The 16,364-nt window shown below is 32.7% G+C and overlaps 1 protein-coding gene across 1 annotated transcript; it reads left to right on the top strand.

Annotated features, from left to right (window-relative positions):
* Positions 1-2,324: 2,324 nt before the first annotated feature.
* On the top strand, positions 2,325-2,972 carry LOC142234812 (uncharacterized). The gene is made up of 2 exons (XM_075306000.1): positions 2,325-2,432; positions 2,540-2,972. Exons 1-2 carry the CDS (start codon positions 2,421-2,423, stop codon positions 2,891-2,893), a joined length of 366 nt encoding a protein of 121 aa, XP_075162115.1. The 5' UTR covers positions 2,325-2,420; the 3' UTR covers positions 2,894-2,972.
* The last annotated feature ends 13,392 nt before the right edge of the window (positions 2,973-16,364 follow it).

The raw sequence follows: 16,364 nt of genomic DNA, 5'->3' as shown, positions 1-16,364 counted from the left end.
CCCCATATAAACCGATCCCCAGATTTGGGTTGCGGAGCCTCAAAGAGAAGCAAATTTCATCCAATCCGGTTGTAATTTGGAACATGGTGTTAGTATATGATCTTTAACAACCGTGCCAGAATTGGTCCATATCGGTCCATAATTATATATAGCCCCAATATAAAACATTCTCCAGATTTGACCTCCGGAGCCTCTTGGAGGAGCAAAATTCATCCGATCCGGTTCAAATTAGGAACGTGGTGTTAGTATATGGTCGCTAACAACCATACCAAAATTGGTCCAATCACACAAAAATTGGTCCATATCGGTTCATAATCATGGTTGCCACTAGAGCCAAAAATAATCTACCAAAATTTTATTTCTATAGAAAATTTTGTCAAAATTTTATTTCTATAGAAAATTTTGTCAAATTTTATTTCTAGAGAAAATTTTGTTAAAATTTTATTCGGTTCATAATAAAATTTTCATCATTGTCAAAATTTTATTTCTATAGAAAATTTTGTCAAAATTTTATTTCTATAGAAAATTTTGTTCAAATTTTATTCGGTTCATAATCATGGTTGCCACTCGAGCCAAAAATAATCTACCACGATTTTAGAAAATTTTGTCAAAAGTTTATTTCTATAGAAAATTTTGTTAAAATTTTATTTCTGTAGAAATTTTTGTCAAAATTTTCTTTCTATAGAAAATTTTGTCAAAATTTTTATTTCTTTAGAAAATTTTGTGAAAATTTTATTTCTATAGAATATTTTGTTAAAATTTTATATCTGTAGAAAATTTTGTCAAAATTTTATGTCTACTTTGTCAAACTGAATTATATACGTATTGGATCGAGCTTTTTTTATTTAATATATACCACGTATGGACTTACATACAATTTAGAAGATGGTGTTAGGAGGTTTTAAGATACCTTGCCATCGGCAAGCGTTACCGCAACTTAAGTAATTCGATTGTGGATGGCAGTGTTTAGAAGAAGTTTCTACGCAATCCATGATGGAGGGTACATAAGCTTCGGCCTGGCCGAACTTACGGCCGTATATACTTGTTTATAACTTGATTTGTTCATACTTTTAATGGGCAATTTAAACTTTTTTTCTTTCAAATAGATTAAAAACAGAGTAAGAATTCATAAAATGGTACAAATAAATTAAATTTTGTCGAAAAAAAATGCTAAATCCAATCTAAAAAAAAAATTGTAATTTTTTGAAAATATTTGAGGTCGAACGTTCCCGACAAGCGTTAAAATCCATTAAAAATTATAAAACATTATAAAAATATCACAGAAATTTTTAATTTACACCCAAAACATTGAATTCGGATCACACCTAAAGAAGTGATGCAAATTCAGTGCAACGACTGTTGAAATGTAGGACTTCCATCCTATGACAAGTCCATGTTAAATTCATCGCTTCTGCGTCAATTTTGCACCACTTCCGGATCCAAATAGAACATTTTCATTACTTTTTTGGCGACGCTTTTTTTGCTGGGCACGTATGGACTAATTCACAATTTAGAAAACGATTTAAGATACCACAACCCAAGTAATTCGATTGTGGATGACGGTCTTTCGTAGAAGTTTCTACGCTATCCATGGTGGAGGATACATAAGATTCCACCTGCCGAACTTACGGCCATATATACTTGTTTTTTTTTTGTTAATCGAGTAGCCGAATTATTCTATTTTTTCTTAAATCGAAAACTTGAATTGTGCAGCTTTTTTTTTTCAAAAAGAAATATCGAATATTTTCAAATGCCCAAAATTTGTAAAAAATCGAATTTTTAAAGTTTGTAAAAAGTCGAAAGATAAGTGTTTTTTTTCATTGTGATTATAGCCCCTATTATGGGATATATAGAACATTTTCTTTTAATTGAAACGGCAGAAAATAAAACAAAAAACATATACTGAAAAAAAAAATCTTACCCCAGTTCCGAGTTTTTATACTCTGACCAAATAGTTCTTTATTGTCGACAAATTTAATGCCTCTTCTCAATTAAGCAATAACCTATTGTATATTGTACTAAATTGATTATTGTAGATAATGAAGGTCATAGCCGAATATTTTATTTGCTACTGTTTTTCTTTTATGTTGTTTTTTGCTCAAATCAATTAAGAGTCGACAGGTCCACTGCACCATCCACACATGGTATGGTAATTTTTTATGGCGTTTTGTGGTCTAAAACTCACGATGAATGACCAGCGATTATTGTTGACCTCTTTGGCTTTTTGTTACAGAGGCCGATTTGTTTAAAACCTGATAATTTAACAGGTTCACATAGCCCAAATCATGGATATATGCTGAGTGAAATGCATTTATGGTCAACTATAAAAACAACGACAGAAATGTTCTAAGGCATCAGTATTCAATCAGCATTCATTAAAGCGACTGAAAGTATTTCTTACTAAAAAAATCACATACAAAATGTTCAAATTCGTAAGTTTTATTATAAGTAAAAAAATGAATATTAATTATAAATTAATATAAATATTTATAAATAACACATCAAATAATATTAAAATATTTTGTTCTACATCCCTTAGGCTGCCGTTTTTGCCACCCTCTTCTTGGCCGTCTCTGCTGGTCTCATCGAAACCCATCATGTGGTTCATGAACCCGTAGTGGCTAAAGTAGGTCATGTTGTCCATTCGGCCCCCTCAGCTGTTTCACATCAGAGTATCACCCAGGTCCATAGTAAAGCCGTAGTCGAACCCGTTTATACTCCCGTTGTAAAGACCACTGTTCATGCTGCTCCTATTGTGAAAACTGTTCACCATGTTGCCCCTGTTGTCAAGACCGTTCACACACCAGTTGTTCATCATGTCCATGCTCCCGTTGTACACTCGGTTCCAGTTGTCCATTCGTTACCTTTGGTACATCATTCAGTCCATCATTAGATTTCATATAATTGGTAGACTTATGAAAGAAATTTTTATTGTTTTTGTTATGAAATAAATGTATGAATGAAAATGTTAATTGGTGTTATTTGTCTTTTCTTAACCCTTTCACTACCGATGTCCACCTAGAAGGACATTCGATAACGACACCAAACTCTATTTCCCCACTTAGTTTCGATTTCTTTCTCGAAGTAAATAAGCTAAATAAGCTATAAATATTTTCCATATTGGTGCAAATGCATTTTTACAAACTTCTTTAACAATAAACAAAAATACAAAATTTTGAGTCCATTTTTCTACTGTAGGTACCTAGTAAATGGACATTCATGCAAAAACTATAGTTGATATTTTTTCGGGCTCTTTTTTTGTATTTATTCTCACACTTCGAATGATAGACCAAACAGCGATTATTTTGTCAGGCCATTTAGTCACAATTCAAGAATCAAGTTTTCAGAACAAGCCCTTGAAGTAATTGAGGTAGGTCCTCAAAATGACAATTTTCGCTGTACATGATGTTAGTACAAGTAAACCAAGAAGAAAAATTAAAAATTTTTAACATTAGGTTTATTTCAGTAGTGAAAGGGTTAATAAATAAGTTAAAAACAAGTATATACAGCCGTAAGTTCGGCCAGGCCGAATCTTTTGTACCCTGCTCCACCATGGATTGCATAGAAACTTCTGCTAAAGACTGTCATCCACAATCGAATTACTTGGGTTGCGGTAACACCTGTCGATGGCAAAGTATCTTAAAACTTTTTAACACAGTCTTCTAAATTGTAAGTTAGTCCATACGGGTCAATTAAATACGTATATAATTAAGTTTGACAAAATTTCCTATAGAAATAAAATGTTGACAACATTTTCTATAGAAAAAAATTTTGAAAAAATTTTCTATAGGAAAAAAATTGACAAAATTTTCTATAGAAATAAAATTTTGACAACATTTTCTATAACAATAAAATTTTGACGAAGATTTCTATAGAACTAAAATTTTGACAAAATTTTCTACAGAAATAAAATGTTGACAACATTTTGCATAGAAATAAACATTTGTTTATAAATAAAATTTTGACAAAATTTTCTTAGAAATAAAATTTTGACAAAATTTTCTATACATGCAAAAATTTTACGAAATTTTCTAAAGAAATAAATTTTTAACAAAATTTTCTAGAGAAATAAATTTTGACAACATTTTGTATAGGAATAAAATTTTGTATAGAAATACAATTTTGACAAAATTTTCTTAGAAATAAAATTTTGACAAAATTTTCTATAGAAATAAAATGTTGACAAAATTTCCTATAGAAATAAAATTTTGACAAAATTTTCTATAGAAATAAAATTTTGACGAAACTTTCTACAGAAATAAATTTTGACAACATTTTGTATAGAAATAAGATTTTGACAAAATTTTCTATAGAAATAAAATTTTGGCAAAATTTTCTATACAAATAAAAATTTTACGAACTTTTCTATAGAAATAAAATTTTAACAACATTTTCTAGAGAAATAAAATGTTTACAAAATTTTCTATAGAAATAAAATTTTGACAACATTTTTTATAGAAATAAAATTTTGACAAAATTTTCTATAGAAATAAAATTTTGACAAAATTTTCTACAGAAATAAAATTTTGACAAAATTTTCTATAGAAATAAAATTTTGACGAAACTTTCTACAGAAAAAAATTTTGACAACATTTTGTATAGAAATAAAATTTTGACAAAATTTTCTATAGATATTAAATTTGTACAAAATTTTCTATAGAAATAAAATTTTTACAAAATTTTCTAGAAAAATAAAATTTTTACAAAATTTCTATAGAAATAAAATTTTGACAAAATTCTCTATAGAAATAAAATGTTGACAAAATTTCCTATAGAAATAAAATTTTGACAAAATTTTCTATAGAAATAAAATTTTGACGAAACTTTCTACAGAAATAAATTTTGACAACATTTTGTATAGAAATAAAATTTTGACAAAATTTTCTATAGAAATAAAATTTTGGCAAAATTTTCTATACAAATAAAAATTTTACGAAATTTTCTATAGAAATAAAATTTTGACAACATTTTCTATAGATATAAAATTTTTACAAAATTTTCTGGAGAAATAAAATTTTAACATCATTTTCTAGAGAAATAAAATGTTTACAAAATTTTCTATAGAAATAAAATTTTGACAAAATTTTTTATAGAAATAAAATTTTGACAAAATTTTCTATAGAAATAAAATTTTGACAAAATTTTCTACAGAAATAAAATTTTGACAAAATTTTCTATAGAAATAAAATTTTGACGAAACTTTCTACAGAAATAAATTTTGACAACATTTTGTATAGAAATAAAATTTTGACAAAATTTTCTATAGAAATAAAATTTTGTTGTTTTTTTTATTTCAGCTTAAAACCATACATTGACTAAACTACAAGTGTAGCTTAACCAACAGAGGATAAGAATGTTTGTCAAATTTATTTGGGCAAAGCCCTATAGACTGCAAGATGGTTGGATGGACGCACGTTTCGGAATTACCACATTCCTCACCAGCATTCTGTACTTGCAGCAAAACTATCAACCAATTATCAGAATAAATTCAGGCAGTTCATTAAGCCCAACAATAAACCACACTTGAACCCTCCGAAAAAAAGGTTTTATATTGATAGCCGGGTTTTGCCGAAATAAATTCGTACAAACATCTCTCTTTTCCGTTGCCACCATCAAATCATCGATTTGAATGAAGTTGGATGGGTTCTATTTTGAGCGTGCTTCCTCTTCTTTCTTTCATTCGTTTTGTTTTGTTATTGTTGTTTTTTGTTCTTTAATCATTGTTGTTGTTTTTTTGATTTTAGCTTAAACCATACATTGACTAAACTACAAGTGTAGCTTAACCAACAGAGGAAAAGAATGTTTGTCAAATTTATTTGGGCAAAGCCCTATAGACTGCAAGATGATTGGATGGACGCACGTTTCGGAATTACAACAGTCCTCATTAGCATCTACTCCAACCATCTTGCAGTCGTATCGGATAAAATATGCTTCTCTTAGAGGCTCCGCTAGCCAAATCTGAGGGTCCGTTTATATGGGGGCTCTTCGTAAAAGTGGACCGATATGGCCCATGTGCAATACCATCCGACCTACATCAATAACAACTACTTGTGTCAAGTTTCAAGTCGATAGCTTGTTTCGTTCGGAAGTTTGCGTTATTTCAACAGACGGACGGACATGCTCAGATCGACTCAGAATTTCACCACGACCCAGAATATATATACTTTATGGGGTCTTAGAGCAATATTTCGATGTGTTACAAACGGAATGACAAAGTTAATATACCCCCCATCCTATGGTGGAGGGTATAAAAACAAGTATATACTGCCGTAAGTTCGGCCAGGCTTATGTACCCTCCACCATGGATTGCGTAGAAACTTCTACTGAAGACTGTCATCCACAATCGAATTACTTGGGTTGCGGTAACACTTGCCGATGGCAAAGTATCTTAAAATTTCCTAACACCGTAATATATACCACATAGTCCATACGTGGTATATATTAAACTAAAAGGGCCGATTAAATACGTATATAATTAAGTTTAAAGTTTCTATAGAAATAAAATTTTGACAACATTTTCTATAGAAGTAAAATTTGGAAAAAATTTTCTATAGAAATAAAATTTGGAAACAAATTTCTATAGAAATAAAATTTTGACGAAATTTTCTATAAAAATGAAATTTTGATAAAATTTTCTATAGAAATAAAATTTGGAAAAAATTTTCTATAGAAATAAAATTTTGACAAAATTTTCTATAGAAATAAAATCTTGACAAGATTTCCCATAGAAATAACATATAAAAATAAAATTTTGGTAGATTATTTTTGGCTCGAGTGGCAACCATATTATGAACCGATATGGACTAATTTTTGTGTGATTGGGGATCGGCTATATATAACTATAGACCGATACGGACCAATTTTGGCATGGTTATTAGCGGCCTTATACTAACACCACGTTGCAAATTTCAACCGGATCGGATGAATTTTCCTGCTCCAAGAGGCTCCGTAGATCAAATCTGGGGAAAGGTTTATATGGGGGCTATATATAATTATGGACCGATATGGACCAATTCTTGCGTGTTTCTTAGAGACCACATTCTAACACCATGTACCAAATTTCAGCCGGATCGGATGAAAATTGTTTCTCTTAGAGGCTCTGCAAGCCAAATCGGGGGATCGGTTTATATGGGGGCTATATATAATTATGGACCGATGTGGACCAATTTTTGCATGGTTGTTAGAGACCATCTACTAACACCATGTACCAAATTTCAGCCGGATCGGATGAAATTTGCTTCTCTTAAAGCAATCGCAAGCCAAATTTTGGGGTCCGTTTATATGGGGGCTATACGTAAAAGTGGACCGATATGGCCCATTTGCAATACCATCCGACCTACATCAATAACAACTACTTGTGCCAAGTTTCAAGTCGATAGCTTGTTTCGTTCGGAAGTTAGCGTGATTTCAACAGACGGACGGACGGACATGCTCAGATCGACTCAGAATTTCACCACGACCCAGAATATATAAACTTTATGGGGTCTTAGAGCAATATTTCGATGTGTTACAAACGGAATGACAAAGTTAATATACCCCCATCCTATGGTGGAGGGTATAAAAATTAATTGAAATTTGTTCATGAAATCGATTAATTTTTAATCAAATATTTTTGTTTAATTGTTTGTTTGGTCAATATTTTCTGTTCCTTCTATGTTTTATTTAGCTAATTGGACCTAAATTCATTGATGTAAAGAAGAAAACCTTTTTACATTTTTATCCCCGTGATGCTCAATTAAAACTGTGATTGATACTATCATGTTCGAGATTGAAGACATTTTTTCAATTAAAAACTTAATGGGATCAATTAGATTCGCGCTTGAATCATATTTTTCTTTGTGTGTAACCTCATTCGAAAACCATAATTTTCAGTATGTGCCATTTTCTCGGATTGAGTTTTTTTTTTTGGCTTTCATCAATATATCGAGAACGATATATATGAGAGCTATATCTAAATTCGAATCGATTATTACTAAATTTGGCATGCATAGTTAGAGTGTTAATTCTATTCGGTTTTATGTAAATCGGAGAAAAATGTTTACCTCTGTGGTCATAAGAATCGAGCGAGACCTATATGTGAAATCTGAACCGATTTCAAACAAATTTGGCACACTTTACGACACTATCATTTGTATTCCTGGTAAAAACATAAAGTATATCAGGATAAAACTCTGGTTTCTGGGGTCATATAAGTGTATATCGGGCAACAGATATATGTGGGGGCTATATCCAAATCTGAACCGATTCCTTTCAAAATCCATATGGTGCTATTTTGACCAAAACTCGTACTTGTGCCAAATTTGAAATCGATTGTACTAAAACTGTGACCTAGACTTTGATCACAAAAATGTGTTCACAGACATACGAAAGTACATGGCTAGATCGACTAAGGGGTCGGTCCAGAGCATAATATGCCAAAGACACCCGTTGTCTATATCGGTTCCTTCTGGGTGTTGCAAACATATGTTCTAACTTATAGAACCCTGTACCATAGTGGTACGCAGGGCATAGGTTAGGTTATAAACTTTCTCTTAAGTATGTCTATATAATTTTGTGATCTATATCAAAATTTACGCTAAATTTTCAATATAGGTCAATGTTTCATTTCTTAGTGTAATACTTTAAAAGAGGTGATTTTAATTTAAATTTTTAAAATTGTCTTTTGCCTCAAAGCCATACATAAAGAAATTTATTCAGATAATCGGTCATTTAATCTTGTCCTCAATGTCCTTCCAATGATTGTGTGATGCCTTTGTAGAGATAACCCAGTCCCATTAACACTTTGATGAAACCTTCGAAAATCTCCATGTACTCAAATCCAATGGTTTGCATAAATTTGTTTTACGGTTTTCTCTGAGGCTCTTAATTAATTTCATTTTAATTGATTTAAAATAATGAAGATGTGAGTTCATGATAAGGCGATAAAAGCCTCTTTGTTACTTTATGTAATGAAACTGCAAAAACTACAAGATATGATCTTTATGCTGGGAGAAGATTTGTTCTTCAGTAGGTTACAAAACAAGAAATGATTGGAGGAATGGTGGACTGGTGTCTTTAGTTTAAGATAACCAACCAATTAACGAATATGTTCAAGGTTGAAAAGATGGAAACAAATTTTTTATCAGAGATTTGATTGAAAAGACCACAATGAGACCATGAAGGGATTGGAGCGGGGCTATTGGCCCTTAGTTATCGAAAATTAATTTGGATCACGCAAAGAAAAAATTAACGTTTATTTCTATAGCAAACTATTGTCAAAATTTTATTTCTATAGAAAATTTTGTCAAAATTTTATTTCTATAGAAAGTTCTATCAAAATGTTATTTCTAAAGAAAATTTTCTCAGAATTTCTCAGAAAATTTTGTCAAAATTTTCTCAAAATTTCTCAGAAAATTTTGTCAAAATTTTATTTTCATAGAAAATTTTGTCCAAATTTTATTTTCATAGAAAATTTTGTCGAAATTTTATTTCTATAGAAAATTGTGTCAAAATTGTATTTCTATAGAAAATTTTGTCAAAATTTTATTTCTATAGAAAATTTTGTCAAAATTTTAGTTGTTAGAAAAATTTGTCAAAATTTTATTTCTATAGAAAAGTTTGTCAGAATTTTATTTTTATAGAAAATTTTGTCAAAATTTTATTTCTATAGAGAATTTTGTCAATATTTTTATACCCTGTGCCACACTGTGGAACAGGGTATTATAAGTTAATGCATATGTTTGTAACACACAGAAGGAGACGAGATAGACACATGGTGTCTTTTGGAATGATGCTCAGGGTGGGTCCCTGAGTCGATATAACCATATCCGTCTGTCCGTCTGTCCGTCCGTCCGTCCGTCTGTCTGTGAACACATTTTGGTGATCAAAGTCTAGGTCGCAATTTAAGTTCAATCGCCTTCAAATTTGGCACACGTTCTTAATTTGGGTCAAAACAGAACCCTATTGATTTTGGAAGAAATCGGTTCATATTTAGATATAGCTCCCATATATATCTTTAGCCCGATATGCACTAATATGGACCCAGCAGCCAGAGTTTTATACCGATTTGCTTGAAAGTTTGTACAAACATAACACTTAGTCGTATAGTCAAGTGTGCAAAATCTGATTGAAATCGGTTCAGATTTAGATATAGCTCCCATATATATCTTTCGCCCGATATGGACTTATATGGCCCCAGTAGCCAGATTTTTGGCTGAATTTGGTTGAAATTTTGCACTAGGAGTACAATTAGTAGTATAGCCAAGTGTGCAGAATTTGATTGAAATCGGTTCAGATTTGGATATAGCTCCCATATATATCTTTCGCCCGATATGGACTAATATGGTCCTAAAAGCCAGAGTTTTGCACAGGGAGTAGATTTAGCATTATAGCTATGTGTGCCAAATTTGGTTGAAATCGATTCAGATTTAGACATAGCTCCCATATATATCTTTCGCCCGATATGTACTTATATGGACCCAGAAGCCAGAGTTTTATCCCGATTAGCTTGAAATTTTGCACAAGGAGTACAATTGGTAGTATAGTCATGTGTGCCAAATTTGATTGAAATCGATTCAGATTTAGATATAGCTTCCATATATATTTTTCGCCCGATATGGACTTATATGGCCCCAGAAGCCAGAGTTTTGGTCCAATTTGGTTGAAATTTTGCACTAGGAGTACAATTATTAATATAGTCATGTGTGCCAAATTTGGTTGAAATCGGTTTAGATTTAGATATATCTCCATTATATAGCTTTCGCCCGATTTACACTCATATGACCACAGTGGCCAATTTTTAACTCCGATTAAGTTGAAATTTTGCACAGGGAGTAGAATTAGCATTGTAGCTATGCGTGCAAAGTTTGGTTGAAATCGGGTCAGATTTAGATATAGCTCCCATATATATGTTTTTTCTGATTTCGACAAAAGTGGTCAAAATACCAACATTATCCTTGTAAAATCGCCACTGCTTAGTCGCAAAGTTGTAAAAATGACTCTAATTTTCCTAAACTTCTAATACATATATATCGATCCATAAATCATAAATAAACTTTTGCGAAGTTTCCTTAAAATTGCTTCAGATTTAAATGTTTCCCATATTTATACCCTTCACCACTACTGTGGTACAGGGTATAATAAGTTTGTGCATTTGTATGCAACGCCAAGAAATAATTGTCATAGACCCATCTTTTAGTATACCGATCGGCTTAGAATTAAATTCTGAATCGATTTAGCGATGTCCGTCTGTCTGTCCGTCCGTCCGTCTGTCTGTATATGTAATTTTGTGCACAGAGTACAGGTCGCAGTTTAAGTCCGATCGTCTTCAAATTTGACATAACGTCTTTCTTCGGGTAGAAGACAATCGCTATTGATTTTGGAAAAAATCGGTTCAGATTTAGATATAGCTGCCATATATAGTTATCACCGATTTGATCATAATTCACGTATTTATAAACCGACGTTCTTCAAATTTTGCACATCTAAATGTTTTATTAGTCCCGTAACAACTGCCAAATATCAGCTAAATTGGTTTAGATTTATATATAGCTCCCATATATATCTTTTGTCCGATTTGGACTTATATGGCCCCAAAAGCGAGAGTTTTGCCCTGATTTGCTTCCAATTTTGCACAACGAGTACGTTTAATAGTATCGTTAATTGTGCCAAATTTAGTTGATATCGGTTTAGATTTAGATATAGCTCCCCTATATAACTTTCGTCCGATTTTGACTTATATGGCTTCAAAAGCCAGAGTTTTGCCCTGAGTTGCTTGAAATTTTGCAAAAGGAGTACGTTTTTTAGTATCGTTAATTGTGCAAAATTTAGTTGAAGTCGGTTCAGATTTAGATATAGCTCCCATATATATCATTCGCCCGATTTGGACTAATATGCCCACAGAGGCAAAAGTGCTACTCTGATTTACGTGAAATTTTGCAGAGGGAGTATAATTGAACTTGAAACTTTGCACAGGCAGTAGACTTAAGGTTCTGCATATGCGTGTTTATTTTGGTTGAAATCGGTTCAGATTTTGATATAGCTCCCATATATATCTTTCGCCCGATTTTCCGTCATATGACCACAGAGGTCAAAGTTGTTATCCCTGTGAAATTTTGAACAGGGAGTAGATTCAACATAGTAACTATGCATGTGAAATTTGATTGCAATCGGTTCAGATCCTGATATAGATTCCATATATATGTTTTTCCTATTTAGGCAAAACTGGCCGAAATACCTACATTTTCCTTATCAAATCGCCACTGCCAAGTCGAAAACTTATCAAAATGACTCAAATTTTCCTATTACTCTATTACACATCTATCGACCGATAAATCATAAATACACTTTTGCGAAGTTTCCTTAAAATTGCTTCAGATTTAAATGTTTCCCATATTTTTATAAACTGCGCCACACTGTGGAACAGGGTATTATAAGTTAGTGCATATGTTTGTAACACCCAGAAGGAGACAAGATAGACACATGGTGTCTTTGGCAATAATGCTCAGGGTGGGTCCCTGAGTCGATATAACCATGTCCGTCTGTCCGTCTGTCCGTCCGTCCGTCTGTCTGTGAACACATTTTTGTGATCAAAGTCTAGGTCGCAATTTAAGTCCAATCGCCTTCAAATTTAGCACATGTTCCTAATTTAGGTCAGAATATAACCCTATTGATTTTGGAAGAAATCGGTTCAGATTTAGATATAGCTCCCATATATATCTTTCGCCCGATATGCACTAATATTGACCCAGCAGCCAGAGTTTTATACCGATTTGCTTGAAATTTTGTACAAATATAACACTTAGTCGTATAGTCAAGTGTGCGAAATTTGATTGAAATCGGTTCAGATTTAGATATAGCTCCCATATATATCTTTCGCCCGATATGGACTAATATGGTCCAAAAAGCCAGAGTTTTGGCCCAATTTAGTTGAAATTTTGCACAGGGAGTAGAATTAGCATTGTAGCTATGCGTGCCCAATTTAGTTGAAATCGGTTCAGATTTAGATATAGCTCCCATATATAGCTTTCGCCCGATATGGACTAATATGGTTCTAATAGCCAGAGTTTTGGCCCAATTTGGTTGAAATTTTGCACAGGGAGTAGAATTAGCATTGTAGCTATGCATGCCCAATTGAGTTGAAATCGGTTCAGATTTAGATATAGCTCCCATATATATGTTTCTCTGATTTCGACAAAAATGGTCAAAATACCAACATTTTCTTTGTAAAATCGCCACTGCTTTGTCGAAAAGTTGTAAAAATGACTCTAATTTTCCTAAACTTCTAATACATATATATCGAGCGATAAATCATAAATAAACTTTTGCGAAGTTTCCTTAAAATTGCTTCAGATTTAAATGTTTCCCCTATTTTTATACCCTTCACCACTACTGTGGTACAGGGTATAAGTTTGTGCATTTGTATGTAACGCCAAGAAGGAAAAGTCTGAGACCCATCGTTTAGTATACCGATCGTCTTAGAATTAAATTCTGAGTCGATTTAGCGATGTCCGTCTGTCTGTCTGGCTGTCTGTCTGTCTGTCTGTCTGTCTGTCTGTCCGTCTGTCTGTCTGTTCATGTATTTTTGTGCGCAAAGTACAGGTCGCAGTTTAAGTTCGATCGTCCTCAAATTTGGCATAGGGTCGTTTTTTGGGACAACGACAATCGCTATTGATTTTGGAAAAAATCGGTTCAGATTTAGATATAGCTGCCATATATATTTATCCCCGATCTGGTCATAATTGGCGTGTTTATCAACCGATGTTCTTCAAATTCAGTACAAAACAATATTTTATGAGTCTCGAAAAAATTGCAAAATATCAGCCAAATCGGTTCAGATTTAGATATAGCTCCCATATATATCTTTCGTCCGATTTAGACTTATATGACCACAGAGGCCAAAGTTTACTAGCGATTTTCGTGAAATTTTGCATAAAGAGTAGAATTGACATTCTACCAATCCTTGGTAAATTTGATTGAAATCGGTTCAGATTTAGATATAGCTCCCATATATATCTTCGTCCGATTTAGACTCATATGACCACAGAGGCCACAGTTTACTACCGATTTACGTGAAATTTTGCATAAAGAGTAGAATTGGCATTCTACCTATGCTTGGTAAATTTGATTGAAATCGATGCAGATTTAGATATAGCTCCCATATATATCTTTCATCCGATTTGCTCTTATATGGCCTCAAAAGCCAGAGTTTTGCCGTGATTTAGTTCAAATTTTGCACAAGGAGTAGGTTTAACAGTATCGGTAAGTGGACCAAATTTGGTTGAAATCGGTTCAGATTTAGAGTTTTTGCAAAAGTACAAAAAATTGTCTCCATTAAAAGTATTTGTATCTGGAAATGCAAACCTTTATATAGCTCCCAGCAAATTTGAAGTAGTTGAGATGGTAACACAAATTTTGTCTACATAGTGCACGCAGAGAAGGACTATGATCACCTCAAGCGTGTTTCAAGAGCAAAATGTTATTTTTGTAGGGTGACCATGTTACATGTTTGTCACTAAAATGTTATTTTCTCGTCAAATATAACCTGCTTGTCGAAATCAGATACATGATTTCCGAGAAAATAATATGGTTGCGAAAACCATGTTACATGGTCACCACCCAGAAATAACATTTTGCTCTTAAAACATGTTTGAGGTGATCATATTCCTTCTTTGGGTGTGGTGCAGGGTATAATATAGTCGGCCCCGCCCGACTTTAGACTTTCCTTACTTGGTTTTAGTACAATTGTGTTCCACCCTTGTGCATTAGCCGACTTAAATTTTGAGTCTATAGATTTTGTAGAAGTCTATCAAATTCTGTCCAGATCGAGTGATACGTAAATGTATGTATTTGGGACAAACCTTTATATATAGCCCCCAACACATTTGACGGATGTGATATGGTATCGAAAATTTAGATCTACAAAGTGGTGCAGGGTATAATATAGTCGGTCCCGCACGACTTTAGACTTTCCTTACTTGTTTTTAGAGAAAATTTTGTCAAAATTTTATTTCTATAGAAAATTTTGTTAATTTTTTTCTATAGAAAAAAGTTTCTTTATATCGGCTTGTGTTTGTCCAACAACTTGGTCGTTAAAGATAACACTTTCGAAATATCAAAATTTTCGGACCACACATATAAGCAGCATGTTTTGTTTTTTCAAAATTCAATTTGAATTCCCTTCATTACATTGATTTGTTTGTGGTGATTGTAAGTACATTTACAACCTAACCTTGCCATTGACATAGAGTCGATCTGTTTTGATTTTATATGAAAAAAAAAATTTATTGTACGAAGAACTCTGAAGATTTGTGATTTCATTGTTAATGGTTTATTGTAAGCAATTATTGTGATTATTTCGAGTACATTCCTTACACAATTTTGTGGTCAACTTAAGAATATTCCAATAACAGATTATGATAGATTAACCTTGCAATGGTAACATAAAAACATAACATAAAAAATGGTTAAGATGTTAAAATTACCCCCACCATTTTATCTCTCTATCATCTTGATATCAAAATGCGAGGGACGGATGTAATAGCTGTAAGAGTTTGTAATACCAAATATTGGTAAAATAGTATCAACAATGTAAAATAATGTAATTGACTATGTTCTGCTCGCAAACGATTGCTTCATTTATGTCGATAATCAAGCAAAATTAGTTACTTGTCAATTATCAAGCAGAATTCTTTATTCAATATTGAGATTCATAAAGCCAATTTTCTGAGTAATTTTTAAGGAAATTTTAGTAGACATTTGGATTATGTATCATACTGAAAAATGTAGTATCGGTTTATATGGTAATCGGTTTATATGGGGGCTATATATAATTATACACCGATGTGGACCAATTTGTGCATGGTCATTAGAGACCATATACTAACACCATGTACCAAATTTCAGCCGGATCGGATGAAATTTGCTTCTCTTAGAGGCTCCGCAAGCCAAATCGGGGGATCGGTTTATATGGGGCTATATATAATTATGACCGATGTGGACCAATTTTTGCATGGTTGTTAAAGACCATATACTAACACCATGTTCCAAATTTCAGCCGGATCGGATGAAATTTGCTTCTCTTAGAGGCTCCGAAAGCCAAATCGGGGGATCGGTTTATATGGGGGCTATATATAATTATGCACCAATGTGGACCAATTTTTGCATGGTTTTTAGAGACCATATATTAACACCATGTACCAAATTTCAGCCGGATCGGATGAAATTTGCTTCTCTTAGAGGCTCCGCAAGCCATATCTGGGGATCGGTTTTTATGGGGGCTATATATATTTATGGACCGATGTGGACCAATTTTTGCATGGTTGTTAGGCCCGATGTATCAGGCTCACTTAGACTATTCAGTCCATTGTGATACCACAGTGGTGAAC

The sequence above is a fragment of the Haematobia irritans genome, chromosome 4 (assembly GCF_050003625.1).
Source record: "Haematobia irritans isolate KBUSLIRL chromosome 4, ASM5000362v1, whole genome shotgun sequence".
NCBI classification, from domain to species: domain Eukaryota; kingdom Metazoa; phylum Arthropoda; class Insecta; order Diptera; family Muscidae; genus Haematobia; species Haematobia irritans.
The sequence above is the reverse complement of the archived record's forward strand: the minus strand, read 5'-3'. Positions and strand labels throughout refer to the sequence as shown.